Below are 22,520 nucleotides of genomic sequence, written 5' to 3'. Positions count from 1 at the left end.
TCTCAGTCCACAGAACTTCCTTTAGGATGTTTTTCATAGCAGGGTTGACTTTGGCAAAATCTCTTAGCTTCTATTTATCCTGGAATGTTCTGATTACACCATTGTATTTGATTGACAGCTTTGCTGGGTAGAGGATTCTTGAGTGGCAGTTTTTTTCTTTCAGGGTTTTATATATTTCTCCCTATTTCCTTCTTCCTGTATGATTTCTGTTGAGAAATCTGAGCTTAATCTGATTTGCTTGCTTTTGTATGCTATATTTCTCTTTTCCCTAGCTGCTTTCAAGATGCTGTCTTTATCTTTGATTTTGGAGCGCTTGATTATTATATGTCTTGGTGATTGTCTTTTAGGGTCTATCCATCCTGGGGTTCGTTGAGCTTCTTGAATCCTTATCTTTTCACTTTTCAGGATGTTAGGAAAAATTTCTTCCAGAAGCTCTTCAACTACCTCCTCTGTGGGCTTGTGTGATTGTTCCTGTTCTGGAATGCCAATAATTCTTATGTTATGTTATGTTATGCCTCTTCATGTTATACAACATGAATCTTAGGCCTTCTTCTGATTTTTTTAAATCCTTTTTTGTGTTTGTTCTTCTATCTTAGTAGTAGTGTTGAGAGATTTATCTTCTAGCTCACTAGTTCTAGTTTCTATCTTCATTTCTATTCCTTTGCCCTTTCAATGTATTGTCCATTTCTGATATTATATTATTAATTGTTTGGACCTCTTTCTGTAGGTTTTGAATGGTTTCCAATGCTCTATCTATCTTATTTGATTGTTCCTGTAGTGCTTTCCTGACTTCCTTATTTTTCTCAACTCCATTGTATTGTGTTTTGATACCTTTTATAATCATTTTTCTGAATTCTTTCTCATGCATTTCCAAAGCCTGTCCAGCTTCTAGTATGGATTGTAGGTCTACTTCCAGCTCATTTGTCTCAGTCACTTTATCTCACTTCTGGACATGTGCAGATATGGTCATCTGCTTCTGTTTTTGGGCATCTTCAGGGGTTATCTGTGGACATAATACTTAGATGGATATGTATTTTGGTATTTTTTATGCTTTCTGATTGCCTCCAGGTAGATGTGATCAGAAAATGGGCTTCCCTTTTCACTCTTCTTCCTGAGAAGTTTCAAGATACCACTGTTGGTCATTTTGATGTATTTAGGATTTAATTTTCAGCCTATTTCCTCTTTTGTCTGCTTGTCCCACTCCACAATCCCCGTTTAGGCCTTTTTTCTAGTTGGAAACAGTTCAGGGCCAGCTGTGGCCGTTTGGTTTTAATTGGAAACTGTCTCTTTAAATTTTGAGGAGATCTGTGCGCATGCGTAGTAGAACCCTCCGAGGGTGGGGCTGGGGTGCCCACTAGCTCAGGCACCCCTATAGTCACCAGAATGGAGGTGCGCAGATATCAAGGGACCAGTGAACAGATACCAAAAGAAAAGAATGTCCACACCTTTATCTCAGCGTTTCTGCCAGGCGTCTTTGGCCGCTCTGATCCTTCCCTCAAGTGGTCTCACCCAAGAAGGCGGCTCCTGGAGCAGCCAAGTGTCCCGGACTAGAAAGCAATAGATTTCTTGCTTCTGCCACAAATTCCACCAGCTGTGAGCCTTCCAGCCTTCTAAATATTCCTTTATATGTGGTTCAGAGTTCTGGGACCAGCCCCTGAGCCTGCTTGGTCGGGTATTCTGTGTTGTTGGTGGTGGAGCTCCTTTAGTGCACTTCCACCTGATCCGCCATCTTGTTTGTTCTCTTGCCACTTTGCTTTTTATGTATTTCAAATGCCTTCTCATCATGTGGTGGTGGTGATTATATGCTGTGGAGTCAGTTTTGACTCATAGCGACCCTGTATAGGGTTTCCGAAGCTGTAAATCTTTACAGGAGTAGAAAGCTCATCTTTCTCCTGAGGTTTCGAACTGTTGACCTTGAGGTTAACAGCCCGATTCTTAACCACTATGCTACCAGAGCTCTTTCTCACCATGTAGAACTAGAGTATAATTGCTCTATCAACACTTAGTGATAATTACTATGCATAAGACATTAAGTAAATGAGAACAGTGTCTGGCACATAGTAAGCATTGTAATGAAATGTTTGTTAAATAAATGAATGTCTGAGATCATGATCCAGAGAGATTATGTAACATTTGAAGTCATTTTTAAAACATATTCAATTGGGTTGTCTAAACTCTACACCTACTATGTTGACAATATTTTAGTAGAAAGTTTTGAAATAAAAATATATTTCTGGTTAACCTTTGGCACGCCAGAAAATTATGGCAGAAAAACCTTTTCTGAACATTCACACTCTGACATATTTCCAAAGATTAACATGAAACCATGGATATATAAATATTTTAAATGTCTGTTTGGCTAAGGTATTATAAATTAAGTTAAAATAAAATGAATTGGGGGAAAAACTTACAAAGCAAAAATTTAAAAGAACAGTTACAGACTCATAATAAAAAGACCAAGTACCTAGTAAGAAGATGGGCAAATGATGTGAACAGGCATTTCACAGAAGAAATAATGGTAAGTGCTGTTGAGTTGGTTCCAATTCATAGTGACCCTATATCCAGTGAAATGAAACATTGCCCAGCCCTGCACTTCACAATTGTTACTTTTGAGTACATTGTTACAGCTACTGTGTCAATCCATCTCATTGAAGGTCTTCCACTGTTTTGCTGGTCTTCCACTTTCCCAAACCTGGTATCCTTTTCCAGGGACTGTTCTCTCCTGATAACATGTCCAAAGTATGTGAGGCATCCTCACATCTAAGGGGTATTCTGGCAGTATTTCTTCTTCTGAGACAGATTTGTCCATTCTTCTAGTAGTCCATGGTATCTTCAATATTCTTCATCAACACCATAATTCAAAGGCATCAATTCTTTTTTGGCCTTCCTTATTCATTGTATGTAGCTTTTACATGCATATGAGGGGATTACTTGTAAACACATGACCAGATATTCAATCTCACTCATAATTTTTTTTTTAATGCATGCTAAAATAGTAAGAAGGGATCATTTTTCACCTCCTAGATTGACAAAGGTAAAAAGGAAGTCAAGTGTCAAGGTCATGCTTAAAGATAAGGAAAGATTAAGAAACTGGTGTCCTTGTGTAGCACCATAGGGTAAGCACTAGATCTCAAGGTCAGTTTAAACTGCAAGATCGGTGGTTCAAACTCAGCAGCCGCTCCTTGGAAACCCTATACAGGGTTGCTATGAGTCAGAACCGACTCAGCTGCACTTAACAACAACAACAAGAAACTGTTACAGACCAGAGGAATCTAAGGACACATGGATTAATAAATACAATGTGATAGGCTGGAGCCTATTTCTAATACTTTTTGTCCAGACATAACCTTATATATGGGTGGAGATACAAAGGTATTTACTGCAGCATTATATATCATAGTAGAAGTCTGGAAACCTTTTGAATGTCAATAATTAGGTAACTGATTAAAAAAATTAGGGTAAAGTCACACAGTGGAACTCTATATAGCTGTTAAAGAGAATGAAGTAGATATAAATATATTGATATAGAATTCTCTCCAAGATATATTGTTAAGAAAGCAATGAGTAGAATGGTTTATCACTTTTTAAATTTTTTATTAAAAAGGGCATATATACATACACACTAATATATGTACACCTGCAGTGCTTGAGGAAGCTTCAGAAAGTTGGTGGAAAAATGGAATTACAAAATAATGGAGGGATACATGCTGTTATTACATTGTGAGGATTACAGTCATTGAGATATAACAAAAGGTGTATGCATTGTTGAATAGAATACTGATCTGCTTTGTAAACTTTCATAAAAAGTTATAACAAAACAAAACATCCTATGGAGTGCAGTTCTACATTGTACACATGGGGTCACCATGAATCAGAGTCAGTTAGATGGTAACAACAAGAGTTGTTGTGAGGTGCCATCGAGTCGGCACCAACCCATAGTGACCTTATGTACAGCAGACCGAAACACTGTCTGATCCAGGGCCAACCTCACTACTGTTGCCACGCTTGAGTCCATCGATGCTGCCACATGGCCAATCCATTTCACTGGGGTCTTCCTCTTTTTCTCTGACCCTCCACCTTACCAAACATGATATCCTTCTCCAGCGACTGCTCCCTCCTGACAGTATGTCCTAAGTATGAGAGACTAAGTTTGGCCATCTTGGCCTCCAAGGAGCACTCTGGCTGCACTTCTTCCAAAACGGATCTATTGGTTCTTTTGGCAGCCCATGGCATTTTCAATATTCTCCTCCAACACCATAATTCAAAAGCATCAATTCTCCTATGGTCTTCCTTATTTACTGTCCAGCTTTCACATGCATATAAGGTTATTGAAAATACCATGGCTTGTAGGTCAGGCTCACCTTAGTCCTCAAGCTGACATCTTTTTGCTCTTCAACACTTTAAAAAGGTTTTGTGCAGCAGACTTGCCTAATGCAATATGTTGTTTGATTTCCTGACTGCTGCTTCCGTGAGTGTTAATAGATTTAAGAAGAATGAAGTCATTGACAACTTCAGTAGTGGGGGAAAAAAAGATAATGGAATTTTTGAAGCCCCCTCATATTCTGGTCCTGGTGGGGTGCTGGTAGTATAAGCACTAGACTGCAAAGTCAGTTTGAACCTCAAGGTCAGCAGTTCAGACCCACCAGCTGCTCTTTAGAAACCCCATACAGGGTTGCTATGAGTCGGAACAGACTTGACACTTAACAACAATATATTCTTTGAAATGAATATGAATATGAATTCTTTTTGAAGCCCCTTCATAGTCTCTGTATTATTTTACCCTGTTCATTTATTACTATATAAACAGAAACTAATTATTCTTTATAAATACATGAAATGAGGCCAGGAGGCAGAATACTTATTTATCTAGGAGTGGATTAAGTTATTTTCTCTTTCTGCCTGCCAAAACCATCTTTTCTAACCTTTTAACTTGAAAAAAGAACTTGCTTGCTGCCTTTGAATTGCTGTTAGCTGCTATTGAGTCAGCCTAACTCATGGCAATGCCCTGCACAAGGAAACAAAATACTGCCCAATCATGCACCATCCCTGGATTGGTTGGAGATCAGACCTTTGTGCTCCACTGGGTTTGCATTGGCTGGTTTTTCAGAAGTAGATCACCAGACCTTTCTTACTAGTCTATACTAGTCCATCAGAGTCTGAAACCTCTGCTGAAACGTGTTCTGTATGACAGTCCCAGAAAAGCCTCCAGTGACAGATGGCCCATAGCTGGGAATCTAATTGAGGTCTCCCACATGAGAAGGGAGGAATTTACTACTGAGGCACCACTGCCACCAGGCACCACGAGAGACACTTTTAAAGATAGGCCATTGTCTTGCAGTTTTCTTGGCTATCCAAATAGAGAGGAGAGTTACTCTTTTAATCCCTTCCTGGTCCTCTAACCCCTTCACTTTTATCCAGGTATATTCTGGCTGTTTCTGAGTCCTAACTCAGAAAGCTCATGGGATTTACTCTGATCGGCAATACATTGTAGTGACTGGATTATCTGTTCTCTCTGGACTCAGGATGGCCAGTGTTCCAGTGAAGGAACGGGTGAAGGTGTCTCAGAACTGGAGGTTGGGGCACTGCCGAGAAGGGATTCTGCTAAAGTGGAGATGCAGGCAAGTAGCCTCTGGACTCTTTTAAAGCTGCCTGGGTCAGGACAGCATGGTGGAAAGTGGGTAAAGTGGCACTGGTGATTGTATAAACACCATAGAAGGGAGTGTCAGGACAACTTTTTTTTATCACATTTAAAATAAAGATAAGACATGTACTGTATTTGAACAAATTACATATTTTTTCTGATGATAAAAATGATAAATGCTTATTAATAGAAATGTGAAACACAGAGAAAAGTCTCCAGAAGAGAAGAAAAATGTGCTTATAACACTACTACTCAGAGGTAACCATTATTATCTTATGCCATCAAAAGAAATAAAGGAAGCCAATATTTCAGCCCATCATGTTTAACTGTTCTTGTTCTTTAAATCTCTTACTCTAGGGAGTTACACCTTCACTCTTGGCTCTTCTACTTTATTAAAAGGCAAAATAAAATCTAAAGGTTTGGCTATATATGTTACAGGAGGCTGGGCTTAGAAAAATTGCCAGGAAATTTACATAATGGCTTTGGTGCTGCTACTGCCACAGATGTATGCTTCATCAATGCTAAATTAATTCATACTTTTTATTTGATTCCTTACGAAAACAAAAAGCAAAAATAAATAAACTCACTCCTTTTGGGTGGTTGGAATGCATAGGGAACATCCTGAATCCCCATTCCTGGTTGACCTGTACCTGTGCTGTTGGTCACATGAACCTTGCCTGCTTGTGTCTAATTTCTGCTGGTTTCACTAATATCAGTTGCTAGGAACTATAGGAGAGCAAGATGGATTTTTATGATGAGAGTCTTTATTTTCCCTGCTTCCCACTTTTGCTTTTTAATACCAGAAAGTTTAGTTTATTTCTCTATCAAGGTTTTGTCCCTGATGTCATTTGGGGCTGGTTTCAAGCAGTTTGGCAAATAAATACATGAGACCAGGCTGCACCGGAATTCTCTGCTCACCTGGCATGAACCTGGTTTCTTGTCTAGGCAAATGGCTACATACCAGGTGGCTCTAAACACATGGATATTGAATTACAAGCCCGCTGCCTGCTGCCTACTTGAGTGTGTCACACACACTCATGCAAGGGGATGTTGGTGAGGAATGTGCACAAGGAGTGAGAATACAGGCATCTGTACACAGTCTACACATGTTCCATGTAATATATGCACACACTTGTAAAAACCTCATGAGCAGAAACTCAGTTACTACCAAGTCCAAGCTGCATTTAATTGCCCGGCAAGTCAATTTGCAGAACTTTTCCACATTCCCATGACGCTTGTATAAGGAGCCTAGGGAAGAAACACAGCCCAGTTTGTTCAGACAGGCTTGGCAATGGGAGATGGTAAATGGGGATGAATCAGCTGTCTGTGTTTACTTGGGACCTGGTATCTTCAGGACCCCTATGTAGAGTAGGACAGGCTATTGGAATGTCTCCCTTGGGAAATGGGCTTTAGTCCCCACCAGAGAGTTCAGTATCTGGTAGAATCCTACTTCTTAAGGCTCTCTTCATGTCATGGAACTGGCCTGTGCCTTCTAACATTTGTTTCTCTTGCCAGATTGTAGTGGGAATGTTTAACTATTAGTAGATTTCTCTTATCAGCTGCCTGTGAGAGCTGACTATTTTTCTGTAGCCCCTGAACTGTAGCAGACTGCTCTGGAGCTGTGTTTTTCCATTGCCATACTTACCCTCTAATACAGAAATGTAGATATCCCCTGTGAGGATCTAGGTATCTAATCAGTACATTAAGATCCTTTCCTAAATGGCTTTATTCCTATCACGTATGAATGGCCCCTGTACTCTAGTAGGATGAGGGAATGGAGCTTCCCTAGGGCTCTTTCTTCTCTTTTTTTCGATCACACCCTCACTGAGCTGTTGGAAAACAGGTATGTATGGAGTGTGGGAACATATTGCACTTCAAATTAGTGAGGCTGTCAAATGAAATAGTTACTTCACCCTTGGAATGTTACTTTTTGACCCTCCTGTTGTTGTTTTCCAAAATCTACTTACCTAGGAAAGTCTGAAGAGCCCAGCTAGCATAGGTTACGTGTTGTGGTTGTTGTTGTTATGTGCCGTGGAGTTGGTTCTGACTCATAGCGACCCTGTACAGGGTTTCCGAGGCTGTAAATCTTTACGGGAGCAGAACACCTAATCTTTACGGGAGCAGAACACCTTATCTTTCTCCTGCGGAACAGCTGGTAGTTTCGAACTGCTGACCTGAGGTTTAGCAGCCTGATTCATAACCACTACACTACCAGAGCTCCTTGTGTTGTGGTACGAACCACAAAATCAGTAGCTCAAATTAGCTGCTCCATGGGAGAAAAATGAGGCTTTCTGTTTCTATAAAGATTTAACAGCCTCAGAAACCCTATATAGGATTGCTATGGGTCAGAACTGACTTGACAGCCCGCAGCAGTGGAAGTCTAGGTAGCCAGTAATTCAAATCTTAAGCATTCTCCAATTACGAGTGATACTTAATTGGCCTTTTAATTCTGGTTCATTTTAGAAAGCCCAAAGAAGATTGGGTCTTCACAGAGTTTAATTACTCTAGTTTCTGAGGGTGGCCTAAGGGAAGATAATTTTCAAGAGGGGGTGTGGGTGCAGGGGAGTAAGGTGTAGACTGTTACCCTTGCAGGTTGTTGCTTGGTTGGGATTGGTCAGTCTCTCCAAAGATCCAAGTCCCATTTTTATGCTGTATCACGACCCTTATCTTTTGTTTTCTATCTCTTCAGTCAGATGCCCTGGATGCAGCTAGAGGGGGATTCTCTGTACATATCCCAGGCTAATTTCATCCTGGCTTACCAGTTCAGACCAGATGGTGCCAGCTTGAACCGCCGGCCCCTTGGAGTCTTTGCTGGGCATGATGACGATGTTTGCCACTTCGTGTTGGCCAACTCACATATTATCAGTGCAGGGGGGTAAGTGCTGCAGGCTCTTCTGCCACCCTCTTCCTCAGTGCTTGCTCTTCAGGGACTTTTGTCTGCCTCTGACTTTTCTGTCTCAACTCCAAAGGGATGGGGAGAGAAACCAGAAGAAGAGGTTTTTGCTTGTTTGTTTTGTTTTTCCATTTAAAGCCAAGAGATTTAACAAAGGCAGCTGGTTGGGTCAGCTGGAGAAGGAAATCAGGAAGAGCCTTTACTGAAAAGTGAAGCTGGTTTTGATGGAGTCCTGGTGTGGCACTGTGGGCTAATGCATCAGACTGCAAAGTTATTTGAACTGCAAGGTCGGTGGTTCAAGCTTACCAGTTGCTCCTTGGAAACCCTATAGAGGGTCATTATGGGTCGGAATCGACTTGATGGCACTTAAAAACAAGGGGAAATTTGTTTAATCTCTCAGCTCTGTTCAGCCCCAAGTGTGCTGAAGAAGTAAAGGTGTCTAGAGACTCAGCACCTTATTGGACTGGAATTACTAATGCTTGGCAAATTTGGGTATTATCAGAGACTTTCTGTAGACTTGTTTGTTTTCTACAGTGAAAATAATTGGCTATTGGGGATGAGCTTCTTATTTTTCTCATAGAGATGGGAAGATTGGTGTTCATAAGATTCACAGCACCTTCACTGTCAAGTACTCAGCTCATGAACAGGAGGTGAATTGTGTTGATTGCAAAGGAGGCATCATTGTGAGTGGCTCCAGGGACAGGACGGCCAAGGTGAGTTGGTCTCCGCCTTTACATACTGTTATTCCCTCCTGTCTGTAGGGAAGGGGTTGGAAGGGGTGGATAGAGACTTGACTCCCAGGATTGGCAGAAAGCATTGGGTGGGGGCAGGGGGGAAATGACACAATAAAGGACTCACTTATGTGCCTCTGGCATGCATCTTGCCATGCCAGGCTGTCTCTTTGCCAGCTGGACTGGAAAAGGAGTGGACAGTGGCTGGGAAACTTGCCACTCACTTGAAATGTGGCGTGAACTCAAAAACGGAGGGCCTGGCCAGCTTTTCCTCCCTGAGCTGAGTTTCCTCAAGTTTGTGGGTTGAGTTCTGACCCCAACATTTTATTTTAAAATCTCCCTTCTTTTGGTTGCTCTCTGTTTAGGGAGGTTAATTTTTCACCACCTTGTGTATAAGCAATCAGGCTGATAATTAAAATGCGTTTATACTGCTTCTCTGGAGGGTGATGTGGTCAATAAGCAGTAGAAAGAGAATAGGGAAGGGTGTTATATGTTACATCATTGCCAAATTGCCTTGTCTGCAGTCAAACATCCACCAAGACATAAAAGAGTGAGAACGATAAGTGGTGGAATCCTTGCTTTATGGACTCAGCTCATTCATGTGTGAGTCAAGCAGTCTCCCACCATGAGACAGAGAAGACCTTTTCTCCATCCTTGTGTCCTGCAGCCCTGGTCCTTTGAGGTTACTGTGAGAACTTTGCTGTCAATGGTGCAGGAGGCCCAGTGGTATCTTGTCTGTTTTCCAGCGTCTGGAGGCTCTATAGTGCTTACAGATGCAAAATGCTTATTGGTGTCAGCAAGTGGGGTTCTAAGACACATAGGGAGAAGACTGGGGAGAGGGAAATTACAATCTTTCCTTAGTAACTTTTCTGACTCCATGTACCCTCTGGTGATTGCTTCTTGTAGAATGTCTCTAATTTATTTATAAAGAAGAGTTAAGGATGTTCCTTGTTAATTATAGAAGTTTCTCTTCTTTGCTATTTTCTTTCTTCTACTTTATATTCTGTCAAAGAGACATACACGTCAGCACAGGCAGCCTGAGAAAAATCCAGCAAATCTTCTGAACCAACATGGAATGGAATTTCTTGTCATCTACTTCTTCCCATCCCTTCACCCCATAGTTATTTCAGGTTTCTGATTGGTCACTGTATTTAGAGCATTCCTTGCAAAGATACTGACTATGGTACTGCTCAAAATTCAATTTGCATGGAAACTTTTTGTAGTATGTGTGACCTAGATATTCCTGTCTCTTCTGGCATCTCCCTAGCACCAACTTTCCTTGGTTCTGCCTTTTTAGTGACAACTCTTTTGTTCTATCCTATTTTCTATGGTCTATGCTCTATGACCACAGTCAACAATTCAGGGATGTGCACTGCTTGCAATTGGGGAATAATAGCTTTTTTGTTTGGTGTTTGGGGTTAATCTCATGTTTTGAGTATTAACTCAGACCTAGTTAGTGGTTTAAATGTTTTTAAGCATGGAATTAGGTTCTTCCTGGTTCTAAGATTCTGTCACTGAAATCCACCCTCCCTTTTTTAAGGTTTCCTTTAGATCAATGACTGAACTCTCATCTTTGGTTCTTCTTCAGCTCCTGAAAGCTGCCTGCTGTGCTGGGGCTCCCCTGTGACCTCTATCTAGTTCAGCTCATCTTCTCTGCTTTCTGGATGCTGTTTGGGTTCCTTTCCTTTCTGTTCTTGTCTTTGCTTCTAGCAAAGACATCTTCCTGGCCCATTTTTACATTACCTGCAGTTAGTCTTTGATAATCACCTCTCCATTTCTTTTTTAATGGCATCTGCAATTCTATAGCCACTTCTGCAAGCTTCTAATACACCTGAATCCCCCTAAGAACTCATAGCCATGTTGGCCTGTAAACATCTGTAGCCCATTTTTCTTTTTCTTTTTTTAAATTTTAGTGTGTGGGGGGCATGGGGCATAGGGAATTTTCCAAAGATGTACTAGAAAAGAGAGATTCGTTTTACTAGCGTTAAGGAAACAAGAAAAATTTCTCTCTGTAAGACTTCTGAGTCAGGAACAGTTCCTTCAACCCTGGTTTCAGACTTACTGTGACTTATCTTAGATTACCTCTCTGGGCTTCAGTGGAGTTGGCCCCATCCTGAGTTTTAACCAGATGGTAGCTTACATTCTTGATGGGTCTGGACTGAACTGACCACTTCATTTCCTCCTACATAAGTCTGTCCATTCTTTCCTTCATTCTTACAAGTGCTTACTCTATGTGAGCCTTTGTGCACTAGGCACCTGCGTTCATCAAAGGTAAAGAGATACAGCCTCTAGTCTTTAAGGAAGCTGACGCATAAGTGCACATGGGTAAGAAGGTGATAGGCAGTGGCCTTGGTTGGGAAATATTATGGCTCTGGGGAAAGGGCCAGAGAGTTCAGAGGGTAAACTTTGGAAAGGATGACTTTATGGAGCAAAGAGCATTTGAGCTGGTGGTTTTTTTTGTTTTTGTTTTTTTCTTTTTAGTCATTTTTCAATAGAAAGGCTTGTTTTATAATGTTATTAGGCACTGTGCTAAATAAGCACTTTATATTTATTGATTTTCTTATTTTATCCTTTAGGGTATATTTTCCCCCTACATAATTGTGCTTATAATGTATTTTGGGTACACAATATACTCAGCTGTATCTAGTTTATTTTATAAGGGTTCCATTATTATTACATTTTATTTGTCAATGTCATCTGTAAGTACCAACCACTAATGCCAAAGATGAAAAAAATGGAAACTTTTTACAAACTCCTGCAGTCTTAAATTGATCAAACCTGTAATCAAGATGCGTGGATAATTACTAGAGATCAGAATGTGAAATTTGGAAATGAAGAGGAATCATCAATTGTTGTGAAATATCATCTTGATGATAGAAACAGTATTGGAGATCACACAATAGAATTTTGCAAGACAAAAACGTATTCATTGCAAATACCTTTTTCTAACAACAAAAATAGTGACTATACACGTGGACCTCATCAGATGGAATACACGTGAATCAAATGAACTCCATCAGTGTTAAGGTACAATGGAGAAACTCAATATCATCAAGGTGAAGAAGGCAGGGACCTCCTGCAGAATAGACTTTCAGTTGCTCATGTACAAGCTGAAGCTGAGGAAGATTTAAAAAGTCCGTAAGAGCCAAGATATGACCTTGAGTATATTCCAACTGAATCTAGAAACCATCTCAAGAATAAGTTGGCAAGAACAAGCAAATTGCTCACCCAGGAGACATCAAGGCAAGTGTTCAGGCACCCTCAGGGCAAACCCCCTTCTAAGATTAAGACTTAGTGGGAATACATGCTCTGATTGGTGACCATGTTCGTCACCGATAAGGGAAAGTGAGGGAAAAACAGCAATGAAGCTGTGAGCTAAGCCCTACAATGTTCAGTAGACTCTTGTGAACCCAGGTGGAGACCTGGTTGGCCAGCAGTGTGGCAAGACCTGGGGACTCTTGAGCCCAGAGTCAGTGACATAGCCACAGAGGACTAGAGTAGAGAGTGAAGCGTCTAACTGATAAGAGAGGGTATATGCATAAGAACACCCACACTTGCAGATAATACCCACTTGACCTGGCTTCAATGACTGGATGATCAGAGCTCAACTAGAAGAAGAAAGAAGAGGAAAAAAAGAGTAATCTAATACAATTTGATGAACTTGTCCTATACCTGTGAATGCAGTAGCTCAAAAGAGGGAACAAATCTTTACAGTGAGGATCATTCCCACCCGCTCTGTACACAGAGTAGACAGGGATGGGCAACTTGGACATTGGCTACCCAAAATGGAGGGCCTACAAAGGCAAGAAGTGACCAGCTTACAAGCTTTCAAGAGGGAACCTAGATCCAGAGGGCCTGGAGGAAGGTAGAATCTACACTGAGTAGTATCCAATCTATCTGGGTGGGGCTGATGAAAGGAGATGTGGATAGGTCTTTTGTGATACAATAGTGAATAATTGTTATCAGGACTGACTGTGAGGGTTGGAAATGTAAAGGTAGACCTTTTGTAGCAAAAGGAGGAGAGTGATTGACTTTGCAGTCTAGGAGCGGAGGTCCCTGGGATCATTAAGAGAAGAGCGGAGAGCAGGACCCTACCCAGAGAAGCAGTGACACCAGAGATGGAGGCAGAGATGATGACGTGGAGAGATGGAGCAGCTGGGGACTTTAGATCCAGAGAGGGAGAGGGGCTGTGTGCTGACGACTGGGGGGCAGGTTTGCAGGGTATACCCTTTGGTTGGTTGATGATGCATGGAAGGGATTGTAACTATGGCAATGAAACGATATACGATAGGATGAATGTTAAACTAATGTTCTGCCATGTAAACTATCACATAATTCACAATAAAATAAGAAAAAGAATAAGTTGGATGCATTCAACACTAATGACCAAAGACAAGAGTTGTTGTGGGATGATATCAAAGACATCATACATGAAGAAAGCAAAAGGTCATTAAAAAACAGGAAAGAAAAAAGAAACCAAAATGGAGGTAAGGAGAGACACTAAAACTGGCTTTTGAATGTAGAGTAGTTAAAGCAAATGGAAGAAATGATGAATTAAAAGAGCTGAGCAGGTTTCAAAAGGCAGTTCAAGAAGACAAAGTATTCTAATGAAATGTACAAAGACCTGGAGGTAGAAAACCAAAAGGAAAGAACACACTCAGAATTTCTCAAGTTTGAAAGAACTAAAATAAAAGATTCACGTCTTGAGTTGCAATATTGGAAGAGTCTAATGGAGTCCTGGTGTGGCACTACAGGATAAGCACTGGACTGTAACTGTAAGGTTGGTGGTTCAAACCCATCAGCTGCTCCTTGGAAACTGTATACAGGGCCACTGTGAGTTGAAACAGACTCGATGGCACTTAACAACAACAATAACATAGTCAAAATATTGAATGATGTGCGAAGCATCAAAGGGAGGAATATGCAGAGTCACTGTACCAAAAAGAATTGATCAGTGTTCAGCAATTTCAGGAGGTAGCATATGGTCAAGAACTAATGATATTTAAAAAATAATAATAAACTAATGATATTGAAGGAAGAAGTCCAAGCTACGCTGCGAACATTGGTGAAAAACAAGGCTTCAGTAATTGATGGGATATCAATTAATATGTTTCAGCAAATGGATGCAATGGTGGAAATGCTCACCAAGAAATTTGGAGACAGCTACTTGGCCAGCTGACTGAAAGAGAGATCCATATTTGTGCCCATTTCAAAGACAGGTGACCCAATGGAATGGAAAAATCATCAAATAATAACTTTAATATCACATGTAAGTAAAATTTTACTAAAGATAATTTAAAAATGGTTGCAGTAGTACATCAACAGGGAACTGCCAAGAATTCAGGCTGGATTTAGAATAGGACATAGAATGAGGGATATCACTGCTGATGTTTTGGCTGAAAGTAGAGAATACCAGAAAGATGTTTCATTGACTATACAAAAGGATTCAACTGTGTAAGTCATAACAAGTTATGGATAACATTGAGAAGGATGGGAAATCCAGAATACTTAATAGAGCTTATGTGGAACCTGACCATAGTACAAGAGGCAGTTATTCAAACAGAACAAGGGAATAATGAATGATCTAGAATCAGAAAAGGTGTATGTCAGGGCTGTGCTGTTTCACCATATTTAATCAAACTGCAGACTGAGCAGATCATTTGAGAAGCTGGACTATATGAATATGAACATAGCATCAGGACTCATTAACAATCTGTGACATACCAATAGCACAGCCTTGATTCAGTAAAGAAGACTTGAAGCATTTACAGATGAAGATCAAAGGCAATAGCCTGCAGTATGTATTACACCTGAACATAAAGAAGACAACGATCCTCACAACTAGACCAATAAGCAACATCATGATTGGCGGAGAAAAGATTGGAGTTGTAAAGGATTTCATTTTGCTTGGATCCATAATCAGCATCCATGGAAGCATCAGTCAAGAAATCAAACGTCATATTGCATTGGGCAAGTCTTCTGCAAAAGACCTCTTAAAAGTGTGAAAAAGCCAAGATGTCACCTTGAGGTTTAATGTGTATCAAAGCTGTGATACTTTTAATCACCTCATATGGATGTGAAAACTGGACAATGAATAAGGAAGACCCAAGAATTACCTTTGAATTATTGTGTTGGTGCACAATCTGTCTTGGAAGAGGCAAGGTTGGTGAGACTTTATCACATACTTCAGACATCTTAGGAGGAGCCACTGCTTGGAGAGGACAGCAAGCTTGAGAAAATAGAGGATCAGCAGAAAAGAGGAAGACTCTCAACAAGATGGATTGGCACAGTAGCTGCAACTGTGGGCTCAAACATGTGAAGATGGTACAGAACTGGGTAGTGTTTCATTCTGTTGTACATGGGGTCACTATGAATCTATGTACAACACTTAACGACAACAAATGGCTTCATAGTGGTCTTTCTATCATTTACTTATTCTATCTATGGGTGTTTGTATCAATTTTTTTCTTACAGTTGTAAGAACCACTATTACTGAATGTCTACTACCTACCAAGGAGTCCTGATGTGGCGCTATAGGATAAGCACTTGACTATAAGGGCAGTATGTACCTCAAGATCAGCTGTTCAAACTCACCAGCAGCTCCTCAGAAACCCTTTACAGGGCTGCTATGAGACAAACTGACTCGATGGCACTTAACAACAACAATAACTACCTGCCAAGTACTGTGTTACTAGTTAAGTGCTTAATGCCTGTTTTCACTTTCCACACTCTAATCCTCAAGATAAATATTAATTCCCACTTTACAAATGATGAAGCTGAGGTTAAGTGGTTATGAAACATATCAAAGATCAACGTTCATAAGTAGTTTTTGGTCTGGAGAAGGGAGGTGGTGGTCGAAACACTCGTCAAGCGGGGATTGGTGCTGCCTGTGGAGATCTGTGGAGGCCGACAGGATTTGTTGGCTGCCGTCATCCCCGCTGCCGTGTACTCAGTTAAAAACGACAACTAACGCCAACCAGGAAAGATCCAAGTCACAACAGTACTAGCCCTAGCATCATCAATGAAGATGTAATTATAAATCGTCATTCTCATGAAGATGACAATCCATTTGCAGAGTACATGTGGATGGAAAATGAAGAGGAATTCAATAGACAAACAGAAGAGGAGTTATGGGAAAAAGAATTTATTGAACGCTATTTCCAAGAAATGCTGGAAGAGGAGGAAGAACACGAGTGGTTTATTCTAGATCGAGATCTCCCGCAAGCTATAGACCAAATCCAGGACCAATTTAATGACCTTGTTATCAGTGATGGCTCTACTTTGGAAGATCTTGTGGTCAAGAGCAACCTGAATCCAAATTTAAAGGTGTTTGTTCCTGGGGTGAAGTACTAAACTATTTGAGTAGAATGGGGCCCTCTTTTGGTGGATGTAGCACAATTTCCATACTGTGAAGGCAGTATTAGAAGACTTAATTGTAAAAGCTCTCTTGTCACTGTGTTACACTTATGCATTGCCAAAGTTTTGTTAATCTTGCATGCTTAATAAAAGTGCTGAGACTGTTATTAAGTAAAAAGCTGTCAAACATTTACTGAAAATAGAATTGTCCCTATGGCTTGATGTGAAGGCAGCAAGGAAAGAAGCACCAGTCAAGTTGAGGCGAAGTACCCAATTAAATGACCTCTACATCTTACCTACTTGTCTTTTTTGAGGTTAAACTGGTCCTTTAGAGTTAATTAACACTTGCTCATATCTAAACATTTTTTAAATTAGTAAATCCAAATTAAGCCCAAATGTTAAGGAAATGTTTCATCTCAGACTTCAGTTTGCATTTTCCTCTTTCAAAAAACATCTTTCTCTAAGAAGGCCAGCTAATGATTTGAAATAATTTATTATTAAAAGACATGTCTGTTTACTAAGGTTAAAAGGTAGTAATGAGATGAGAGAGCTATTCATGACTTACATGGTATGCTATTGTGTCAGAAATAGTGAATTCTCCTAGTACTACAGGAGGAGATAGGTGATTGGAGATTTGCCATCTTCTAAGGAATCCACTGGATCAGAGCTATGTCTGTATGAAGTCCAGCATTTGACCAACTCATAGTCAATTGAAGAAGGAAATTGTGACATTCTGATTTAAGTGGTGCTTTTCCTTGCTTTGTTAACTATCACAATAGTCTGCAGCACAATTTTTCTTTTAACAAAGCTAGAACAGTTTTGGCTTCTTAAACTTCATATTTGGGTAGGTTAAGCTGCCATACGTGTTCAGTGTGAATAGTGTTTAAGTTGAAAATATTGTAAAAAAATTATATTTTTTCAAAAATATTTAAAAAAATAAATAATAGTAGAACTGAGCTGATGGTTGTGTTTATTGGATGCTGGCATGCAGATTCATCCAGTGGTGGTATCCATTTTTGTGTGGGCTCAGTGCCAAAGAGCAATCCTGCTGGCAAGGTGTGTATAGAAAGCAGGCCTTAGTAGATTCCATATTGAAAAGTATGCTGCTCTGTGAGTATCTAACTATACTCCTTAAACCTCATTGATTTCCTGAGGCTCTAATGTTGGGGCAGCCATGTTGAGAAACTGTTTGGCCATCATTACACTGACCCTGCTCTATAATCCAACCTTCATTGTGGTTTCTGATCTTCACAAGCCATGGCTGGTCTAATTGGGCTGGTAGCTATTTTGATTCATCAGAACTTTCTCCCCTTCCCCACAACAAGTTTTTATTTATATTTGGTGTGGCACACTGTAAGATAAGCACTTGACTGCTTAACCACTGCAAAGTCGGTGATTTAAACCCATCAGCTGCTTCTCAGAAATCCTTTACAGGGTCATGACTCTGACTCAACAGCATTTAACAACAACACATTTTTATTTGGGCTGGCAACCAACACTTTCCTAGTTCCACATACCATTCTGCCTCATGGCCCTGTTGGGCTCTTGATAATGTCCTTTGTGCTTTTCTTGAATTTGTTGGACTCAGAAAAGTGTTTGTCATTGATATTTGGACCTGTCATTGCTAGTAGTAGTGAACTCAGGTGGCTAGGTAGTTCTTGGATTTTCCCAGCGATAAGAGGTCTCACAAAGAGTAAGAAGGTCATAGAGTTGATTCTGGTTCACATTCTCCCTGGTGGTCCACTAGTGGGGGCACCTATGCCCAGTGGTTTTTTTTAATGGCCACCTTAACTAATTAAGGTGTGGGGAGTCCTGGTGTGGTGCTGTAAGATGGTTGCTGCTCCTCAGAAACCCTGTACTGGGTCACGGTGAGTCAGAACTGACTTGATGGCACTTAACAACAACAAACAACAAATTAATGGTGGTGGTGGTGTGCCATGGAATCAGTTCTGACTCATGGCGACCCTGCATAGGATTTCTGAAGCTGTAAACCTTTACAGGACCATGTTTTTGTTGTTAAGTGCCATCCATTTGATTCCAACCCATAGCAACCCTATATAAGTTTTCTGAGGAGCAACTGGTGAGCTTGAACTGCCTTAACTTTGCAGTCCAGCGCATTAACCCACAGCGTCACACTAGGACTCCTTACAGGAGCATTGTTGTTGTTGTTGTTATGTACCGTGGAGTTGGTTCAGACTCATAGCTACCCTGTACAGGGTTTCCAAGGCTGTAAATCTTCACGGGAGCAGAAAGCCTCATCTTTCTCCCACGGAGCAGCTGGTTGTTTTGAACTGCTTACTGTGAGGTTTGCAGCCCAATTCGTAACCATAGGTATGTTTTATTTTTAAAGAAGCTATGAAGCAGGGACAAGCATATTTGGCTTTTTTTTATCACAGTCACGCTATAATACAATCACTCCCCCTCTATTCTCTTAACAGCACAGTACTGTAAGTGGCACAAATGGTCGTCAGACATGAGGTTTACAGAGCTTTTCTCTGAGAACTACTGTAAATTAGTGCTGTATAATTGGAGATTATACATATAAATGAATTTTAATTTTAGAAGCATTGTAACTTAATGATTAAGACCGACAATTTTAGAGTTCCTAAAGATGAATCCTGTCGTGGTGAACAAGAAGTCATTTGACCTTTTTTGTGCTTCCATTTCCACATTTATAGAATGTCAATTAAGATAGTCTTAGAATTGTTTGAGAAGTTAATGTACATCTAGCACTTGAAAGATAGTTCTTGGCACATAGAGAGTTCTATATACGTAATTGCTGGTATTACTATTAAGGAGTCCTCTAGGCTGAGCTGTCATTGTATTGGAGTTTTTCCTGTCTGAGGGAACATACCATTGAAACTACTTTGATGTTTTAACTAGAAAGACAGGCATCTGTATTACAGGTGGAGATGGGAGGTTTCAGAGCATCATGTACTCAATTTTGAAGCCCTTAGGACAAATGATCACCCTATTGGGCCTATACTGACATAGCTTTAAGGTAACCAAAGTCATCCTGTTTAAAGAAAGCTTTACTTTTATGACCACTATTGTGGTGCTCGGAGTCCTAGTGTGGCACTGTAGGATAAGCACTGGACTACAAGGTCAGTTGAATCACAAGGTCGATGGTTCAAACTCACCAGCCTCCTTGGAAACCCTAAACAGGGTTGCTATGAGTCAGAACCGACTCAACGGCACTTAGTAACAATTGTGGCGTTGAGGATTCGTGGTATGACACTGTAGGTTCAGCACTGGACTGTGACCCACAAAGCCTGCAGTTCAACCCCACCAACTGCTCCTTGGAAACCTTATACACAGTAATGCTATGTTAGAAACTTGTTCCTCAAAAGCATTATACAGGGTCACTATGAGTCATAACCAACTTGATGGCATTTAACAACATTGAAACCACGGAAGGAGTCTTGGTGGCATAGTGGCTAAGCGCATGACAGCTAACTGAAAGGGTTCAAACCCATTAGTGGCTATGGTAGAAAAGACCTGGAGATCTGTTGTAATGACTATAGCCCAGGAAAATCTGTCCTATAGGGTCTCTATGAGTCAATATCTACTCAGTGGCATATAACAATATTGAAAAAAGACAGCTTGTGTAAGATTTTTCCTGTTGTGTTACATCAGTCTTTTCCATACTATGAAATGCTTTCTGTTTAGCATACTAGAGTAACTAGTTGTTGGCTCAGTATCTCCAGTTGACTGCTGAGGTTTACCCTAAAGGGATCAGTATTTCAGCATACTAGTAACATCTGTGACCCATACCAGTTTAGAAGTTCTGCTCAGTCAGTATAAAATGGCTAAGGAATCTCAACCAAAATCCATATATTAACTTTGACCCAGTCCACCTTCTCTTTGAGGACCATGATAGGTCACAAAAATGGAAACTGAGTAGATTGGATTTTATTTTGTTAAAGCATAAAAGTGTTTTGATTATTCAACCTTCCCACAAAAGCCATGGAACTAGCGCATAGCTTACCTTTCCTTGAATTTATTTTTCAGACCTTGGTGCACACAGATCCAGCTTCTCTATTTTCTAGAGTATTTTTTTGAACTGAAAGCTCCTCTTTTGGCCTTGAAAATCCTTTGAAGACTGGACAGATAGGAATGTATTTCAAAAAGGCAAGCCTTTTTACCACGCCCATCCCAAAGGGAAAGTCGTAGCTCTTGAGGTTGATTGATGTCTCACTGTTGGCATGGGCCCCAGCTTTCCACTGTATGAGACCTCGTTCTTCTGGGCTCCCTAGAAGAGAACAGTTGGTTAACTTACAAAAAGGCCAGCAACATTCTGCTACCTCTCCTTTCCACAGATCGGGAATCAAGTGTTTTTCTATTAATTTCTTCTAGTCCAGAAAAGATTTAAGCAGTGATTTCTGACCTCCAATTTGATTAGAATTCTAGAGAACTCTAAAAGGATAGTAGTCATACTTAGTACTTACTGAGTACATAAAGTATACTCTGCACTATTAAGTGCTTTAATTTCATTATTTCATTCTTTTTTGAAAATAGCTCTAGGAGTAGTATGTTGTTACTGTTGTTGTTAGGCACCAAGTCAGTTTAGACTCAACATCCATGTATAGGGCTTCCAAGGAGTTTGAACAGCTGACCTTGGGGTCCAGTGCATTATCCTGCAACACCATATCAGGACTCCAGGAGTAGTATAGGCACTATTATACAAAATTTTAAGATGAAGAAACAGAAGCTTTAAATAATTGTCAACCACAAACTATGAGTGTGTAGGTAGTATGTATCGGCCCCAGGGGCATAAATAGTGCCCTGACTACTTGGGGCGGGGGGACGACAACAAGGAAGTATATTTTGAAACCCTCTAGTGTAGTGGTTACAATCGGGCTGCTAACCTGAAGGTCGGCAGTTCGAAACTACCAGCGGCTCCGCGGGAGAAAGATGAGGTGTTTTGCTCCCATAAAGATTTATAGCCTCGGAAACCCTGTGCAGGGTCACTGTGAGTCGGAACTGACTCCACGGTACTTAACAACAAAAACACTAAGTATGAACTTTATATTTGCAAAATAAAATTTTGTTTTTTAATACAAAGCTGAAAACCAAGCTAAGTAAATTCTTTGGTGGTAGTTAAGTGCTGTCAAGTCATATCTGACTCATAGCAACCCTGTATAGGGTTTCTGAGGAGTGGCTGGTGGATTTGAACTGCCTACCTTGTAATTCAAACTGACCTTGCGGTGCAGTGCTTAAATTACAGTGCCACACCAGGACACAGAAAAGTGATTTTTTTACAACTAGGAATTCTCCCATAGATGTGGGGAAGGAAGTGCATGAGATTGCTGAGGATTTTGTCACCTGGGTTTGACAGGTTATGCAACACTGCAAGTCTAGATGAAGGAGTCAGAGATTTCCATGTGTCAGGTGTAATGAATGAATGGATGTCAGATGAGCCCACAGAGTTGGCAGCCCAGGCTGAAAACCCCATGAGTAGCACAAGACTGAATATACTCCCAAAATTTCAGAGAAGGCACTGGGTCTTCTGGAAGACTACCTGGAAAGGGTAAGTGTGCTGTAGGCTGAGGAGGGGGAAGAGCTGTAGGTGAGGCATGAGAGACTGGTGTTTGATAACCTCACAACAGCTAGCCCAGAGCTCACTCTCTCTAGCAGAAGTAGTGTGCCTACCCTCCACGCCCATACCTTGGATGCCTCCTCTTGTACTTCTCTAAATCCCCTCCATTTTCCCAGACGCTGCTCATCTCTCACATCTAGGAAACCATCATTGACTTTATTGCTCAGTTAAATCCAGTTTTACTTCCTATTTTATACTAAGAACTCAAAACAAACTGATGGGGTTACAGTAGAGATGAAATGAAGTGTATTTGTTGATTGTAAACCTTAGCTCGTTCACAATAAAAAGTTATATATATTT

At 40.6% G+C, this 22,520-nt stretch overlaps 2 protein-coding genes across 2 annotated transcripts in view; both read left to right on the top strand.

The window, feature by feature from the left end:
* The window catches only part of FBXW4 (F-box and WD repeat domain containing 4), a 108,000-nt gene that overhangs the window by 21,179 nt on the left and 64,301 nt on the right, over positions 1-22,520 (top strand). The window contains exons 2-4 of the mRNA XM_006831265.1: positions 5,523-5,618; positions 8,331-8,516; positions 9,115-9,247. Of these exons, the coding sequence (XP_006831328.1) occupies positions 5,523-5,618; positions 8,331-8,516; positions 9,115-9,247 (415 nt within the window). The remainder of the gene's footprint in view (positions 1-5,522; positions 5,619-8,330; positions 8,517-9,114; positions 9,248-22,520) is intronic.
* On the top strand, positions 12,298-16,618 carry LOC102822747 (polyadenylate-binding protein-interacting protein 2-like). Its single transcript, XM_006831427.1, has 2 exons — positions 12,298-12,368; positions 16,246-16,618. Exons 1-2 carry the CDS (start codon positions 12,298-12,300, stop codon positions 16,616-16,618), a joined length of 444 nt encoding a protein of 147 aa, XP_006831490.1.

The sequence above is a fragment of the Chrysochloris asiatica genome, unplaced genomic scaffold (genome assembly GCF_000296735.1).
Source record: "Chrysochloris asiatica unplaced genomic scaffold, ChrAsi1.0 scaffold00003, whole genome shotgun sequence".
Taxonomy (NCBI): Eukaryota; Metazoa; Chordata; class Mammalia; order Afrosoricida; family Chrysochloridae; genus Chrysochloris; species Chrysochloris asiatica.
The sequence above is the reverse complement of the archived record's forward strand: the minus strand, read 5'-3'. Positions and strand labels throughout refer to the sequence as shown.

What these genes read in the sequence shown, in the direction of transcription:
- LOC102822747 (XM_006831427.1), top strand. Translation starts at nt 12,298, where the DNA reads ATGGAGAAACTCAATATCATCAAGGTGAAGAAGGCAGGGACCTCCTGC. An exon ending in ATAGACTTTCAGTTGCTCAT is followed by an intron (nt 12,369 to 16,245) that starts GTACAAGCTGAA and finishes AACGCCAACCAG; the next exon opens with GAAAGATCCAAGTCACAACA.